At 34.6% G+C, this 19,154-nt stretch overlaps 1 protein-coding gene across 1 annotated transcript; it reads right to left on the bottom strand.

Moving 5' to 3' along the window:
* Positions 1-17,426: 17,426 nt before the first annotated feature.
* LOC140431804 (uncharacterized) lies at positions 17,427-18,622 on the bottom strand. Its single transcript, XM_072519685.1, has 3 exons — positions 18,475-18,622; positions 17,775-17,846; positions 17,427-17,719 (listed from the first exon to the last, which is right to left on the bottom strand). Exons 1-3 carry the CDS (start codon positions 18,620-18,622, stop codon positions 17,427-17,429), a joined length of 513 nt encoding a protein of 170 aa, XP_072375786.1.
* Between the last annotated feature and the right edge of the window lie 532 nt (positions 18,623-19,154).

The following is a 19,154-nucleotide window of genomic DNA, read 5'->3' as shown; positions in this document are numbered from 1 at the left end:
CGCGCTATCTCAGAGTTAGATTACCATAAATAGATTTTATTACACATTCCAAATCGTTTATAAGTCCTCTTTTGCTACTGGATATTGGATATATTGTGTCTAGTTTCTCTTTTGCTGTTTACAGGAGGTACTGTACAGTTTTATCAAAGTTTTGTGAGCTCTCAAAATATAGTTAACTAAGTCCAATTTTTATTGCTCTGTTGGTAGTAATATACTGAGATTCTATTTCTTCTGCGATGGGTTCTAAGATGGAAATAGTGGATGAAGTCATGAGTGCTGGTCTGTATCCTCGCTTGACCAAGTTTAAATGGGAGGATTCCTGGATTAACCTTCAGGTTTTAAATTTGAACTTATTGGGCTGTTACTAAGGTACATCTGTAAAGCAGACGCGCTATCTCAGAGTGGTGTTTGATGTTCTTTTTGTGTATCTTGGCGTATCTTGAGTGTCTTTTGTTACGGGATTGTTATTTTTCACAATATGGGAAGAAAATCTTGGAAGAAGTTTTTCTAGTGTCAACTTTTGTGCTTGGTTTATAAGTTAGTGGTGTTATGTTAATGTTTTCATTTATTTTCTCAATATTTTTCTGTTAGGTCTTTGTAGCTTTTAGTTTATTTCACTGTAGATTTCTTTTGTCTTTAATCTGTGGCTCTGTGTATAGTTATTTATTAGGGTTCTATTAAAATCGATGTCAAATGGATCTTGAGAATCGATATGACCATTGAGAATTTCGATTGGCTTTTTTTTTAGTTGATGAATGAATGAAGTTTTTATATCCTAAAATAGCATATACCATATGTTCTTTAATACCCAGAGTCTTTCTTTCTTCTCTAAGTATTCGTAGGTGTTCCAAAATTGTAGAGTGAACAGGTTCTATCATTCCATTCGATTGTGGATTATCTGGTGTTGTGTAGTGAATCGAAATTTTGTGTGCATCGACAAATTCCTGAACAGGGCCGTTCTTGAATTCGGTTCCACTATCTGTGATTATCATTTGTGGCAGTCCATCATGGGTTATAAAGAGCATGAAGGCATTAAGGACATTAATTGCGTTTGATTCTTCTCTGGGATATGGTTGGCCATATTTCTAGAATGCATCAATTATTGTAAGGAATTTTTGTCCGTGCTTGTGTCCATATGAATGATTTATAATGGTTTCGTTGAAGTTAGTGTTACCATAAATTTAGGCTTAATTGGATTTCTGTTATACTTGTTAGCTTGGCACGTATCACAAAGGTTGATAATTTCTTCGATGTCTTTCTTTAGCGTAGGTCAGTAGTTGTGTTTTCTTATTTGAGCTTTGGTTTCGTTAATTCCTCTGTGGTTAGTCTTCCCTTGATGGTAGTTCTCTCTAATTTCTTTTTGTCTCTATGTGCTGTTTATATCTTTATAAACGCATTTTAACCTTTAATTGTGGCTTATTCCCATTTAACTAGTAATTAATTTAAAATGCCACAAGAAAATAGCTTCAGAACATTCTCTTCTTTTTTACAAAACACTGCTCTGTGAGTGGTTTCTCCGGGTTGTAATTTACTATCTTGAAAATTATTTTATTATTGTAACAATTTATTGGTTTCTCGCTAATTGGAATTCCCATTATTGAATTTTTTGCCGTGGAATGTTTGGTTACATCTGTATCGTTATCTTCTTGTAAGTATTGGGAGTTTGATGGCTGAGCTTTAGATTTTTGCTATGTGCTGTCTGCATTCAGGATTTCGTCTATTATCTTCATTTCTTTGGGAGTTAACGACGCAGTTTGATTTTTTTGGATGATTTTGTCCAAGTCGCCTAAAGGGGTTGACGGATTTGAAATTTGTTGAGACTCTTCGGCTCGGTCAGTTAGAAATTAAGGAAGACCCTAGATTGAATAAGGACCTATGGTGATTAATCATAGAGATATTATCGTCATCTTCTTTTGAGAGGAGTTTCATTATTTCTTCCATATTCTCATCTACACTGTTTAATTCTTTCGTGTGAATTTCGACACGGGATAAAGCATCTGCATTGGTGTTGGATTTGCCTTTTTTATATATTACTTTTTAGTCAAATTCCTCCAGCTTTAATATCCATCTGACAAGCTTTGAGATTGGATCTTTAAGTGAAAATAGTCATTGTAGTGGTCGATGGTCGGATAAAATTTTTAAATGTTGTCCGAAAAGGTATGGGCGGAAGTATTTAGTAGCCCACACAATTGCTAATATCTCCTTTTCGATAGTCGAATATTTCAGTTCAGTTTCATTTAAAGTTCTGGATGCATAGGCGATTTGTTTATCGTTTCCTATTGGCCCTTGTGATAGGATGGCTCCTATAGCGAAGTTGCTTGCATCAGCCGTAAGGATAAAGGGTTTAGTGAAGTCTGGATATTGCAGAAGTGGTTCACTAATCAATAAGCTTGTACAGGTTTTGATACGGTTTAGGAATTCTTCGGTGTGTTCAATTTTTGCATCCTTTTTAAGACATATGGTAAGTGGATTTCTAATTTTGGCAAAGTCCTTTATGAATTTTTTATAGTAACCAAGTAATCCTAAAAATCTTCGAATTCCTTTTGCTGTTGTTAGTATAGGATAGTCTATGATGGCTCTAATCTTAGTCGGGTTTGGTTTAATTCCCTCGCAGGTTGTTACGACGTGGCCTATAAAATCGAAATCTTTCTTAAGAAATTTACATTTGTCAACTTAATATCTTAAATCTTGTTTTTCTTAATCTTTCAAAAATCTTCTTAAGATTTATCATGTGTTCTTGAAGAGAGGTTGAAAATACAATAATGTCGTCCATATAGACCAGACATATTTCTCCTATTAGTCCTTCTAGTACGTTCTCCATTACTCTCTGGAATGTTGAGGGTGCATTTTTGGCATTTCCCGGCATTTCAACGTTAAATGCAGTCTTCTGGATATCTTCTTCGGCCATTTCAATTTGATGGAATCCGCTGGCTAGATCTAGGGTTAAAAAGTATTGGCAGCGTCCTAGTTTGTCCAGAATGTCTGTTATATTTGAAATTGGAAATCGGTCATTGATGGTTTTCTCGTTCACCTTCCTGTAGTCGACAACTATTCGCCATTTAATTTTTCCTGAGGCATTTTCTGAGGTTTCTTTGAAACGACCCAGATTGGGGATGACCAGGGTGATTGACTCGGTCTAATGATTCCTTGATCGAGCATCTAAGTAATCTGCTTACGTACTTCTTCTTTATGGATGTGTGGATACCGATATGACGGTATAAACTGGATTATCGTTTTTGATTCGTATATGATGCTTTCTTTGGTTAGTAAATGTTAAAGGATCGTCTGGATGATGAAATATCTCTGCAAACTTTCTGCACAGTCGTCTTAGGTGAGATTCTTCTTTTGTAATAAGATGATCGGTTCTAAGGAGAGGATCGACATCTCCTAGATTACTGTCTTCGGTGGGTATGATATCTGACCTGATGTATGATATTCTTCGAGATTTATTTGTTGACTTTTGATGGGATCAGTTAATGCTACTTGGATGTATTCATCGGTGTTATTGACTAGCTCGGTCCAGGCAAGTTGATTATATGCAACGGTGAGAGTTTCTCTTAGGATTGCACCTTCGACTTCTTGTCTTGGGATGACGATTGTACCTGATGTTTCCTTTACTGGCAATCTGACTTTGGTAATTGCTTAGGGCTCTAGCTGGACTGTATAGAATTGGGCTTTGTTTGTGACATAGTAATTAATAGGAAGAATAGAATGCTCTGTAGTAATAGTAGCTTGGATAAAATCGAGATTTGCTTTCAGAAGTTTAAGATTATCGAGGCCCATAAAACCGTAAAATGTGAAATTTGAAAAGATAAAATTTTAAATTCGGGAAAAATTGGAATTTCTACACAATAATCTTGTGAATGATTCTGAAAAATTCATGTGACGATAAATAGTTCATATTTAATATTATTTTTGTAGAATTTATTGGCTATATCAGGATTAAGGAAAGATTTAGTGGTTCCTGTATCAATAAGAAGTTTAAGACGGGGATTTTGCATGTAAGGAAGCTCTCTTTTGTCAGCATAGGAATGCAATTCTATTACGATTCTTCGTTTTAGTCTTGAAAAGTTTGAAAATTTACATCTTCCTCATATTCTTGGCTATTTTGTTCATAATAAGATATTAAAGAGTTCTTCTACGGTGAATCGGGGGCTGGCTGTTTTTTGAAAGCGGAAGTTTCTTTGAGATTGAGGTCTAAAACTGGTTTGGCGTGTAGATATGCTTATAGGTGCTGGCTTATATGATTGAGATGGAACTGGTTTATGAAAATTAGATTGATTAGCCCTAGAATTTTGTGCGTATGGAGTGATTTGATGATTTTGTTGGAATCTCTCTCTCCAATGACGCTACAGCCCAAATCGGGCCTTGGCCTCCTCCAAACTATGCCTCCAACCTTGTCGGTCCCGCGCCGATCTTCTCCAGGTTCTCACGTCTAGCAAATTTTGCGCGTCCTCTACCACCTTCATCCTCCCATCTTTTCCGTGGCCTTTCTTTTGGTCTTGCGCCCTGCATTTTACTATCTAGGGCTCTTTTCGGCAATCTTTCTGTCTTCATTCTTACTACATGACTAGCTTAGCGAAGTCTCTGAAGTTTAACGAATTCTGAGATCGGTGTCTCTTTGAACAGTTGGTAGAGTTCATGGTTGTACCTGGATCTCCATATTCCGTTTTCGTTAATAGGTCCGCGCTATCTCAGAGTGCTTTTCTTTCTAAGACTTCCAGTTTTCTTTTTGTCTCTTCTGTCATCACCCATGTCTCGCATGCATAACATACTATTGGTCTGATAATAGTTTTGTAGACCCTGATTTTCGATCTTCAGTGTGTGTTTTTTGGAGCGGAATACATGATCGAGTGAAAAATAAGCTTTGTTTCCCTTTACTATTCTTCTTTGGATTTCTGGTTCTTCTGTTCCATCCGTGTTTAATGCAACTCCTAAATATGTGAAACTTTTTTTACCTTTTCAATATCGTCCTCTAATTCAACTGTGCGTCCACTTCCCCTAGCTCTTGCCTGTGTTAACTTTTTTGTCTTTTGAATATTTATTTCTAGTCCGGTCTCTTTTATTCGGTTCGGTTTTTAATTGTGAATATATTTCTGCCTCCTCTTCTGTTCTGCAAGACATGATGCTGATATCATCGGCATAGGCAACAATCTGTATTGATTTATTTGTTAGGAGATTACCTCTTCCTATATTCGGCTGTTTTATCACTTATTGGAATCTAGGGAGTTAAAATGTCCCTCTTGGACTATTGTTGAATGGCTGTTATTGCAAAGGCATTTGATTTGACCTAAAGAATGGTTTCCTTGATGATTTCCAATCTCCGATAGGAGTGGCATAAGAAGAAGAATAAAGAATGGTTGTGGCCATTAAGGCTTGATCACCTCAGGCTGCCGTCGTGTAGGAGCGGTTATATGAGTTAAATTGTATCTCTGCGTTTGTGAAGTGGCAGATGGTTTGTTAGAAGATGATGAGGAATAATTATTAATTAAGTTTTTTGAAGATATCTAATGTTATTTTCTTTCTGAATATATCAAATAGCAAGAGCGAGTTTCGGTGGTCTCATGGATCGAATTGATAATCCTAGGGGTTAAGTAAAATTGACTAAATCTCTAGTTTAGTTACGTTGGTCTGCAAAATTTTGAATAAGGATTGATTTTATTGACGGCCAGTCTTTACAGCCGTATACAGAAATAATTTCTCTGGCTCTTCCTTTAATTTTGTTCATAATGCCTCTGGTAAGCATGTGATTTTGAAAATTTTCGGGATTTGTATGATCCCAGAAATGGTTTAGAAGCATGGAAATAACATCAATAAAATTGTGGAGTTCATTTGGATTGCCGTCGTACTCTGGTACGATAGAAAGATCTATATCAACATCAAAAAATGGGTGCCATATTATAATTATTTGAAATGGATGCTGGTGAAAAAATTATAGAAGGTATTTCAAACGAATTTGTGGATAAGAATATGATTATTGAACTTTGATCAACTAAAAGGCATATATCGAGCACAGTTTAATTTAATCTTGCCCAACTATTTTCGATCCCTAGATCATCTTCAGGGGCATCCGAAATAAGCCAAGAACTGTTTTTTTAACTAAAGAAATTGATTAACTTCGATAAAAACTCGAAGTTTATGGTTGATAAAAGTTTTTTATGTGATTAACGTTTATAGACTTACTTCGTCAATTGCGGTCTATCCGACAAGAATAAAATGTCATAAACATATAATTGTACAACACACTACACTACACAAGGACAAACAAACACTTTAAAATTATTGGAAAATAACTACATTGCATACAGAAGCCGGAGACAGAATGGCTCCCGATCTAACGGAAATGTTGGGGTGACATGTGACAAATGACAGCTTGGATGAGCAGTCACAATCATAGATATGTGATCTGCACCTTTTAAAAATTCTATGAACTAAGTATTGACCAAAGGTCCAACTGACACTACTATAGGAGGTCACTGATGAAATATAAAATTATATAGAATATTTTTAAGTAGATTGAAGAATCCAGATCTCACACTCAAACCTGTCTATAATAATTAGGGTGTTAGTTTGAGAGCAACTGAAGTCGACGTAAAGTATGAATGCATTCTTCTATGAAGTGTTTTGTTTGTCCTTGTGTAGTGTAGTGTGTTGTACAATTATATGTTTATGACATTTTATACTTGTCGGATAGGCCGCAATTGACGAAGTAAGTCTTATAAACGTTAATCACATAAAAACTTTTATCAACCATAAACTTAGAGTTTTTATTTAGTTAATAATAATAAAGTTAATCAATTTCTTTAGTTAAAAAAAACGTTTCTTGGATTATTTCAGATGCCCCTGAAGATGATCTAGGGATCTAAAGTACTTGGGCAAGATTAAATTAAACTGTGCTCGATATATGCCTTTTAGTTGATCAAAGTTCAGTTATCCGAGCATTCAACCTTATATTTATTTAATATGATTATTGTCAACTAAACGTAAATCTGGTTTAATATTCTCACTAAATTCTATGTTAGATTCAAAAATTGTTAAAAGATAATCGCTTATTCTAAAGGATGATACTTGGAAATGATATTAGAATTAGAAATAAGATGAAATTTGCTTACAGGTATAGGATGATGCTTGGATGCATTCCCTTTTGGTACAAATCTCTTTTCTTCTTTAAGTGTCTTTTCAGTTTTCTTCATAAATATGTATATGTGCCAATTTGCATGAAATACGTGGGTTAAACAGCTGCAGTTTTTCCTGGATTTGGGTTCGGTAGCGGGGTAAACGTTTAAAAACGACGAGGATCTTCTGGAGACTCTCCCAATAATCCACCGAATGTGCCACTTAAGGGTTGTCACTCACGAAGGTACTTTTTAAAAAGGCTTTTTAAAAGGTATAACTAACAGAGTAACAGCACGTTATTTAATTAACCCTTTCCGACACGAATTTTTTAAAACGATATATAATTTTTTTTAAGTTTTAGCTATTATTAGAAATATTTTTTCTACAATTTTTAAGCTCCTCAGGAAATTTGTCAAATTTGACATTCTGAAGTTACGTCATGTACACTACAGTGTACACAATGATTAACAGACACATATCAATATGAAATGATTTTTATTTATAAGACTGTAATTGACAAAAAACTATTTATTTGGTATGAAAATCTGTAAAACAGTTTTGATTTCGAGCAATACATGATGATACTTGACATTTTGTGCAACGAATATACGTTCTTGATCCACAGTTGCTTCCTTTACAACGAGCGATTTTGTCACAGAAAGTCGGTAAATGGCCAAAGTTATCATAACGAATATCTTTAATCGGACGCACTTGTTTACCAGAAGGACCTGCTGCGTTACCTACAGGAGAACTACCTTGAGGATGTAGAGGATTATTTGAAATTGGTCTCCCCCGTTTTTTGCTGGGTATTTTTCCTGCCAAAATAAGTGCCTCAGCAACGTGTTGTCGAAGATGTATAAGGTCCATGACATTTTTTTGCGGTATTTTCAGCTCCTCCGATTGCTTTCTATATTCCAACCAGCTGTTGGTGACAGCCATGTCAACAGCATGTGACATTAATCGAACAGTCCATTTCTTTGTTCTGATAAACGATCTGTACAAAGAAATAAGAAAATCGCACTTGTCAACACCTCCCATCCCATTGTTATAAAGAGAAACTACTTTGGGGCATGTCACTTCAATATACTCTATTATCTTCTTATCCCATCTTCGACATACATCAGAAGAACTTACTCCAACGAAATTGGAACCCAGAGTAACAACTCCGCTATCAATCCACTTGGTTAGTACAACACCAGATTTTCTGCAGATAACGTTCTCGACGAAACCCCTGGTAAGTTTCTTTTTTATTCTCTTGGCACATAGTAAAAGGTGGTTTAGAAAATCGGTTCAACCGAATTGTACCAGCGGCATATATTGGTTTCTTTGACAACCATTGAAATAACCAATAAGAACTGAAATGATTGCAAAATAAAGTTGTGCTCCTGGAGGTATTTGCTCCGATAGGTGCATTACTACAGCCGGAGACTGGCCAAACAACATATACTCTGCCTTCAGTTCTGTATTTGCACCTTGGTAGACGATGAAATCATATATTGTTCCACTTATCCCACATAATAGGAATAATTTTATACCCCATCTCGTCGGCTTATTTTTAACGTATTGTTTAATATTCACAGCACCCTTAAAAGGAACCATTTGTTCATCGATACTATATACCTCCTCCGGTTCCAACTGCCTGCATCTTTTTCTTATGGTATTGAAAAGGGGGCGTACTTTCCACAGTCGGTCTTCCGGCTGTTGATCTTCGTTGGAAGTGAAACGCATCGTATTTCGTAGTTTGAAAAAATCTGTTTTACTTGCATATTCTCAGATATTAGAGGAACTGCAAATTTTTGTTCCCAGTACATTCGGACTCTCGGATAATTCAAATTACCCATTATTAACAGAATTCCAAAAAATGTCTTGACTTCTGCAATGTTTGTAGTGGGAAAGTTTGGCACAGAGCTAACAACAGCATATAAACGCGCTATCTCAGAGTATATTGAGGAGCTCATCCGTGAAATACTGGTAAAAAAATTTCTACTGAACTGGGTAAACTTATCACTTCTTGTTTCTTACTTTTATAAAACTGAATATTTTTTGACATTTCATAGATACCCTTTGTCCAACTGATCTGTTCTTTTTCAATTAAATTTTGTGACTTCAGGTATTCGCTTGCAAATTCGTGTGCTGTCTGACATGTGTGTATTTCTTGCATTGGCGTGTCCTTAAATATCATTGTAATTCGGACACAATTTCAATCAGCGCAGCTTCTTCTGGTTCCTTACATATATCGCCTTCCACCAATTCATTCTCATCTACAAACAACAGTACTTTAATATCACACAATTTTGCTAAAGAAAAAGGAATAAAAAACTAAGAAGAGTCCCCCTTACCCCTACACTGCATATCACGATCTATAAAGTAATTATCCTCTTCCATATCTAGTTCCTCTAAATCGGAATTATCTTCATTGATGATTTCATAAAGTTCCTTCTCAGTTAACTGGGTTTTTTTCGGTTTTTTTCCAGTAACGTCTGTCAGTCATCATGTACACTGTAAAGTACATATTTGTAAACCTTCATGCTATCAAAATATTAGAAGTTTTCTAAGAAACCAATAATTCATAACTTACCTGAAATTACAATAGACTCGAGAAAAATATAACAGTTTGATAAACACGCAAAAAACACCAGAAACACTTATAACTAATTTGAGGTTATACGCCAACGTGATATTCACTGTACTAAGAATGGTCACTTTACACAAAACAGTAGAAGGTAAACGTTTTGATGTGATTCGTCGATTTTATATGCAATTTGTCATACGACACTACAGTGTGCCGCATGACTTACAGAGAGTTGATTCGGAAATAGCCCATTACTAGCATTTGAAGTATATGTACACTACAGTGTACGCCGTGTCGGAAAGGGTTAAACTACAACTGACTTTAAAACAAAAATTAACAGTATTTATAAGAAATTAATTGATGACGACCTGTCTGCAGTATGTGTCTAAACTGCTGATCGGCTGGACTAATGAACTGCAATACCGCTGACAATCGAGGTTAATGTATCCTATTTTACTACACATAAAATTATGGCCTCATCAACTAAAACGGCTTTATTTTTAAATACATACCAGAGGTCTGCTCTAATCAACAAGGCTAACTCACAAGCTGAGAATTGAGTCTCAATATATCGCAGTGTGAAAACTGCTTTACCAGGTACCACACATTGACGAATGCCATAATAGGAAAGCTGACATAAAAGATCAAAGAAGCGTCGTCGACATGAACAGTTGGCCGCCACAAGACAGTTACCCCTATAGTAAATTTATTTTAACAGATCTTGCGCAGGTTGAGTATGGACAGATAACGTTGTAAGCTATTATTAATATTATTCTATACTCGTGGAATAAAAAGTCGCCAATTATCAAATGACGTAAGCCACATCTTAAAAATATGGCCACTCAAAATTTTAGTGCACTAAAAAATAAATTCACACACATTGTTTAATATCATCAATTAAACAATGAATTTTATGGCCTCATGTAAAGAACGCTAATTTTCTCAAATATTATTATTGCATGTGTAGCCTGCATTTATTTGTTTGCCACATGTTGTTGATTTAAGCTGTAACAATTATTTGTTTATTCATATTTGTAATAAGGCTTGAAGTATGAAGGTTGACCTCGTAGTAATATTGGGGTTTTACTTCCATCCAGAACATGATTTCGTTCCTTCATAACCAGAACATAATTTCGCTTCTGATCAAAATTCTGTTTATGGTCATTCGAGCAAAAAGAAAAACATCGTTTGTGGTAAGCCTCTCAAAGAAGATCAGACAAGGCACATAGCGACTTAAAGTCAACTCTAATCACCAGCATCAAGGCCAGACCAGACAGTAACCCGGGTGAAAAAGATAGTAAATCTAGACACTCGATCCAGTAATTGGAAGTCACTCGATCCAGTTATCAGCAACCACTACATCCAGTTATTGGCAGTGTAACATTTTTTTAATTAATATATTAAATTAATTTTAATTCCTTTTACCCATGTGGATGATACGTTGATGGTCGTGTTTACGATCAGAAATTTTTATTGGGAAACTACCGAAATATGACTGAAGAATCTACCTAAGTATTTATTTAAAGACGCCGGTCTGGCGAATCCTTAGTTAATCCTTTTCCGGGTTCTTTGTCATAAATTCGGTAATTGTCATCGAACGCCCGTTGTAATGTTTTTCGGGAAAAACCTAATCTACGAGTTTCGATATTTCATCACGTTTGTAGGTAGAAGGATACCGTTATGTTCAATGTTAATTAGAACTTTTTACCTTCTCAGAAATACATACAACTGGCCTATGATTTTTGAGTGGAAGATACCCTCACCTTTTCTTGGGTAGTTTGGTAAAATTTTAGAGGAACCAAGTCACTTCTCGGTGGGCACTCGTAGAGAAAACAAGTTACTTCTGGTGGGACAGTCCTTGCGTAAGGACCAGATCTTACTGTATCTCTATTATCGTACCGTTCTCTGTGCATTTTCTTTATAAGTGTGTATACATTTGTTTAATTGAGTTTTTTTTGATCTTATAGTATATTAGATTAAATATAGTCATAAAGCACATTTAATGTTAATTAAATTTAGTGTTTAATACAAGTATAGTATTAACTTCAGTGACTTAATGCAGCAGTCGTCAGGAATTACCGTAAGTTAGCATAATCTTAGTTCTCCACTTATCTGGGCGAGTAACATGGTATGGCATCATATCATCTTCCATTATCTGGACGTATCTAAAGTTCATACATGTCTTCAAATGTAGTTGAGAGTAACTACGGAATTTTTCATTAAATTTAAAGAGCAGTCAGTATTTTGTTACGAACCAAATAATCGACTTAACCAAGTGCGGTTTGGTTAAATTTTTATGTTTTCACTTCAGTAACTTTTTTGTATTTTTGTAAATTTAGATTTTATTAATTTTTGTTATCTTTGGTGTTTGTTATAATTTTTTATTCATTTTTTTGCTGTAATATCTCGAGATACGCCAAAACTTTATTTGTGCATGATTATATTATATATCTGTGTAAAGGTATTTTCTAATTATATTTCTGCTTATTTTTATATGTGTACCTACCACCATTTCATAGTTGTTTGTGTATTTTTATTACTTGTGTTGCATTTAGCAGCGTCATAATTTTGTTGTTGAATATATTGTTCTTTTATGTATGTATTTTATTTGTCGACTCCTAACAAAGTTCCCTGATATAACCATAACTCTAAATATTTGCTTTTTATCTTTAAATATAACTATACCTTTGACCAGTAGAAAGATCAGGCTGATTAAGTTTCGTAGGTAAGTAAGTGTAATAACTTATATATTTATTTTTTGTTTATGTAGAGTGTTGACCAAATTTATTCAATATTTAACTGTTGAGATCTTTCCTTATGTTTGATCTCTGAACCTAAATATCTTTCCTTATCTCTTTTCTTCTCTAAGGTTTCTTAATTTTCTCCTTGAACTTCAAAAAATTAAGTGGCGCCCTGTTCCCTATCTTATCTTATCTTTGGTAATTTTACCCATCTATCTTTTTGTTTATTTCTGTATATTTTCAAATATCTCTTATCCCATCTTCACTTATTTCGTCCGTTGGACCCATTCCTGGTTCCAAAAGCTAGTTTCGAACCCACGACTCGCTCTCCACCAACCATCTGGCTGCCGTTCGCAGTGTCTTCATTGGTGACCTTTCTAGCACCATCCAAAAAAGGTTTCCGAGGTTACAGAAGCATTCAATCTAGAAGGAGCATCCAGCTAAATTTGTAAGTCTTTGAATATTTCATTTATAGTGCAACAAATATAATTTGTATTTAAATTAATGATTCGTAGAAATGTATTTGCTTTCAAACATCATTGAACTACACAAGAATAAATAGGTCAGAGTCAGTGAAGTACGGAATTTGCTTTTTCTGTCCTTTGCATTTCAAAATAACCAACATATTATATAAAAATAATCTATACGTCAGTACGAGCGGTATAACTTCAATTTTTTTTTTCCAATTAATCTTATTCAATTACTAACGAACAGTTTTGTAAAAAAACACCTTTCGGACATTTGAATTGTTTTGAAATAAATGAAATAACGTAATGAAAAAATAAGTTCAATTAAACGATACAGTAATGATAACAAACACAAAATAAAGCAATAGCAATTTTCCATAAGTTGAAAATTTGAATAAAGCTGATTACTCAAATATCTTCCAATCCCTACGAACACACAACAAAATTGTCTTTACTAATTGGCATATATGTTATTGGTAGAAAGTAAATAATAAGCTGAGGTACCTGGGGTAGCTGGTGTAGCTGGGGTATCTGGTATAGCTACGGTAGCTGGTGTATCTGGGGTAGCTGGTGTAGCTGAGGTACCTGGCGTAGCTAGGGTAGCTGGTGTAGCTGGGGTACCTTTTCTAGTGTACAAGCTGCAACTAGTAAAGGAACCTGAAGAAACTCGTTCCTGCGTTTTTGGAACCTGATGTACATCTGATTCGCTATGTTTTTCTTCACTGTTAGAATCCGAGTCTAAAATTATATTTTGTAATTATAAGAAATACGAAAGCACTTGTCCTAAAATTACCTGTTTCCATGTCTGTAGAATTAGAATTCATCGATTCACTGTAATTGTTCTTCTCATTCAGATCATCCGAATCTAAAAATATATTTTTAATACTTAATTCATGAAAGTTTCAATCGCTCAAAATTTAATTGATTAAGTATAAATATTGTCACGAATGACTTGATTCTAGGTTCTTAATTATCGGACTAAGTCCTGCAAAGCTCCGCTTGCTTGATATCAATTGCAACTTCAACCAGAATTATAACCAGTTAAATAAAAAACCAATTAAATTCAAATCATCATTCCAACATCAGAATCGAACCGCCAACACGCAAAAATATCATTGCACGACACATAACATTATGGCCTCATCAACTGAAACGGCTTTATTTTTTAAAACATACCAAGGGTCTGCTCTAATCGACACGACGAATTCACAAGCTGAGAACTAAGTGTCAATAGATCGCAGTGTAAAAACTTTATCACCAAGTACCACACATTCACGAATGCAATAATAGGAAAGCTGACATCGAAAGATCAAAAAAGCGTCGTCACTATGAACAGTTGGCCGCCACACCTCTATAGTAAATTTATTTTAACAGATATTGCGCAGGTTGAGTATGGACAAATCTAAATAACATTGTAAGCTATTATTAGTATTATTCTAGTTTCGTGTAATAACTAGTCGCCAACTCTTAAATGACATTCCACATATTAAAAATATGGCCATTCAAAATCTTAGTGCAAAAATGTGCAGTATAAAACTCACATCAACACACAGTGTTTAATATCATCAATTAAACAATGAATTTTATTACCTCGTGTAAAGAATGCTACCACATGCTGTTGATTTAAGCTGTTATTTATTGATATTTGTAATATGGCTTGAAGTGTGAAGCTTGACGTCGTAATAATATTGGGTTTGGTGGTTTTACTAACATCCAGAACTTCATTTCGTTCCTTCATAACCAGAACATATTTTCGCTCCTGATCAAAATTCTGTTTATGATCATTCGAGCAAAAAGAAAAACGTCGTTTGTGGTAAGCTTCTCAGAGAAGATCGGACAAGCCACATAGCGACCTAAAGTCCACTCTAATCACCAACATCAAGGCCCAGACCAGACAATAACCCGGGTGGAAAAGATAGTAAATCCAGACACTCGATCCAGTAATTGGAAGCCATTCGATGCAGTTATCAGCAACCACTACATCCAGTTATTGGCAGCATACAATCCAGAAGGAGCATCCAGCTAAATTTGTAAGTCTTTGAATATTTCATTTATAGTGCAACAAATATAATTTTTATTTAAATTATTGATTCGTAGAAATGTATTTGCTATCAAACATAATTGAACTACACAAGAATAAATAGGTCAAAGTCAGTGAAGTACGGAATTTGCTTTTTTTGTCCTTTGCATTTCAAAATAACTAACATAATATATAAAAATAATCTATACGTCAGTACGAGCGGTATAACTTCAATTTTCTTCCCATTAATCTTATTCAATTACTAACGTACAGTTTTGTAAAAAAAACACCTTTCGAACTTTTGAATTGTTTTGAATTAAATGAAATAACGTAATGAAAAAATTAGTTCAATTAAACGATACAGTAATGATAACAAACACAAAATAAAGCAATAGCCATTTTCCATAAGTTGAAAATGTCAATAAAGCTGATTACTTAAATATCTTCCAATCCCTACGAACCCACAACAAAATTGTCTTTGCTAATTGGTATATATGATATTGGTAGAAAGTAAATAATACGCTGAAGTACCTGGGGTAGCTGGTATAGCTGGGGTAGCTGGTGTAGCTGGGGTATCTGGTATAGCTACGGTAGCTGGTGTATCTGGGGTAGCTGGTGTAGCTGGGGTACCTTTACTAGTGTACAAGCTGCAACTAGTAAAGGAACCTGAAGAAACTCGTTCCTGCGTTTTTGGAATCTGATGTACATCTGATTCGCTTTGTTTTTCTTCACTGTTAGAATCCGAGTCTAAAATTATATTTTGTAATTATAAGAAATATGAAAGCACTTGTCGTAAAATTACCTGTTTCCATGTCTGTAGCATTAGAATTTATCGATTCACTGTAATTGTTCTTCTCATTCAGATCATCCAAATCTAAAAATATATTTCTAATAATTAATTCATAAAGGTTTCAATCGCTCAAAATTAAATTGATTAAGTATAAATATTGTCACGAATGACTTGATTCTGGGTTCTTAATTATCGGTCTAAGTCCTGCAAAACGCTCCGCTTGCTTAATATCAATTGCAACTTCAACCAGAATTATAACCAGTTAAATAAAAAACCAATTAAATTAAAATCATCATTCCAACATCAGAATCGAACCGCCAACACGCAAAAATATCATTGCACCACACATAAAATTATGGCCTCATCAACTGAAACGGCTTTATTTTTTAAAACATACCAAGGGTCTGCTCTAATTGACAAGACGAATTCACAAGCTGAGAACTCAGTCTCAATAGATCGCAGTGTGAAAACTGCTTCACCAGGTACCACACATTGACGAATGCAATAATAGAAAAGCTGACATCTAAAGATTAAAAAAGCGTCGTCGCTATGCACAGTTGGCTGCCATACCCCTATAGTAAATTTATTTTAACAGATATTGCGCAGGCTGTGTATGGACAAATCTAAATAACATTGTAAGCTATTATTAGTATTATTCTATTTTCGTGTAATAACTAGTCGCCAACTTTCAAATGACTTATTCCACATCTTAAAAATATGGCCATCCAAAATCTTAGTTCAAAAATGTGCAGTATAAAACTCACATCAACACACATTGTTTAATATCATCAATTAAACAATGAATTTTATTACCTCGTGTAAAGAATGCTACCACATGCTGTTGATTTAAGCTGTTATTTATTGATATTTGTAATAAGGCTTGAACTGTGAAGCTTGACCTCGTAATAATATTGGGTTTGGTGGTTTTACTTACATCCAGAACTTCATTTCGTTCCTTCATAACCAGAACATAATTTCGCCCTTGTTCAAAATTCTGTTTATGATCATTCGAGCAAAAAGGAAAACATCGTTTGTGGTAAGCTTCTCAGAGAAGATTGGACAAGCCACATAGCGACCTAAAGTCCACTCTAATCACCAACATCAAGGCCCAGACTAGACAATAACCCGGGTGGAAAAGATAGTAAATTTAGACACTCGATCCAGTAATTGAAAGCCACTCGATCCAAGTATCAGCAACAACTACATCCAGTTATTGGCAGCATACAATCCAGAAGGAGCATCCAGCTAAATTTGTAAGTCTTTAAATATTTCATTTATAGTGCAACAAATATAATTTTAATTCAAATTAATGATTCGTAAAAATGTATTTGCTTTCAAACATAATTGAACTACACAAGAATAAACAGGTCAAAGTCAGTGAAGTACGGAATTTGCTTTTTCTGTCCTTTGCATTTCAAAAGAACTAACATTATATATAAAAATAATCTATACGGCAGTACGAGCGGTATAACTTCAATTTTCTTCCAATTTTATTCAATTACTAAAGAACAGTTTTGTAAAAAAAACACCTTTCGAACATTTGAATGGTTTTGAATTAAATGAAATAACGTAATGAAAAAAATAGTTCAATTAAACGATACAGTAATGATAACAAACACAAAATAAAGCAATAGCAATTTTCCATAAGTTGAAAATTTGAATAAAGCTGATTACTCAAATATCTTCCAATCCCTACGAACCCACAACAAAAGTGTCTTTGCTAATTGGTATATATGATATTGGTAGAAAGTAAATAATACGCTGAAGTACCTGGGGTAGCTGGTGTAGCTGGGGTAGCTGGTGTAGCTGGTGTAGCTGGTGTAGCTGGGGTAGCTGGGGTATCTGGTATAGCTACGGTAGCTGGTGTATCTGGGGTAGCTGGTGTAGCTGGGGTACCTTTACTAGTGTACAAGCTGCAACTAGTAAAGGAACCTGAAGAAACTTGTTCCTGCGTTTTTGGAAGCTGATGTACATCTGATTCGCTTTGTTTTTCTTCACTGTTAGAATCCGAGTCTAAAATTATATTTTGTAATTATAAGAAATATGAAAGAACTTGTCCTAAAATTACCTGTTTCCATGTCTGTAGCATTAGAATTTATCGATTCACTGTAATTGTTCATCTCATTCAGATCATCCAAATCTAAAAATATATTTCTAATAATTAATTCATGAAAGTTTCAATCGCTCAAAATTAAATTGATTAAGTATAAATATTGTCACTGCAAAACGCTCCGCTTGCTTGATATCAATTGCAACTTCAATCAGAATTATAACCAGTTAAATAAAAAACCAATTAAATTAAAATCATTATTCCAACATCAGAATCGAACCGCCAACACGCAAAAATATCATTGCACAACACAAAATTATGGTCTAATCAACTAAAACGGCTTTATTTTTTAATACATCCCAAGGGTCTGCTCTAATTGACAAGACGAATTCACAAGCTGAGAGCTGAGTCTCAATAGATCGCAGTGTGAAAACTGCTTCACCAGGTACCACACATTGACGAATGTCAATTGTTGACGAATGTTAAATTTATTTTAACAGATATTGGGCAGGTTGAGTATGGACAAATCTAAATAACATTGTAAGCTATTACTAGTATTATTCTATTTTCGTGTAATAACTAGTCGCCAACTCTCAAATGACTTATTCCACATCTTAAAAATATGGCCATCCAAAATCTTAGTGCAAAAATGTGCATTAAAAAACTCACATCAACACACATTGTTTAATATCATCAATTAAACAATGAATTTTATTACCTCGTGTAAAGAATGCTACCACATGCTGTCGATTTAAGCTGTTATTTATTGATATTTGTAATAAGGCTTGAAGTGTGAAGCTTGACCTCGTAATAATATTGGGTTTGGTGGTTTTACTTACATCCAGAACTTCATTTCGTTTCTTCATAACCGGAACATATTTTCGCTCCTGATCAAAGTTCTGTTTATGATCATTCGAGCAAAAAGAAAAACGTCGTTTGTGGTAAGCTTCTCAGAGAAGATCGGACAAGCCACATACCTAAAGTCCACTTTAATCACCAACATCAAGGCCCAGACCAGACAATTACCAGGGTGGAAAAGATAGTAAATCCAGACACTCGATCCAGTAATTGGTAGTCACTCAATCCAGTTATCAGCAACCACTACATCCAGTTATTGGCAGCATACAATCCAGAAGGAGCATCCAGCTAAATTTGTAAGTCTTTGAATATTTCATTTATAGTGCAACAAATATAATTTTTATTTAAATTAATGATTCGTAGAAATGTATTTGCTTTCAAACATCTGCTCAAAATTAAATTGATTAAGTATAAATATTGTCACGAATGACTTTGATTCTAGGTTCTTAATTATCGGACTAAGTCCTGCAAAACGCTCCGCTTGTTTGATATCAATTGCAACTTCAACCAGAATTATAACCAGTTAAATAAAAAACCAAT

Source organism: Diabrotica undecimpunctata, unplaced genomic scaffold (assembly GCF_040954645.1).
Source record: "Diabrotica undecimpunctata isolate CICGRU unplaced genomic scaffold, icDiaUnde3 ctg00000811.1, whole genome shotgun sequence".
In the NCBI taxonomy this organism is placed as follows: Eukaryota; Metazoa; Arthropoda; class Insecta; order Coleoptera; family Chrysomelidae; genus Diabrotica; species Diabrotica undecimpunctata.
Note: the sequence above shows the minus strand (reverse complement) of the source record. Positions and strands in the feature narration are given on the sequence as shown.

Coding starts and splice junctions, on each gene's coding strand:
- LOC140431804 (XM_072519685.1), bottom strand. CDS start 18,622: ATGAAGAAACGAAATGAAGTTCTGGATGTAAGTAAAACCACCAAACCC. Junction 17,847..18,474: donor GGTAGCATTCTTTACACGAG/GTAATAAAATTC, acceptor ATATATTTTTAG/ATTTGGATGATCTGAATGAG. Junction 17,720..17,774: donor TGCTACAGACATGGAAACAG/GTAATTTTAGGA, acceptor ATATAATTTTAG/ACTCGGATTCTAACAGTGAA.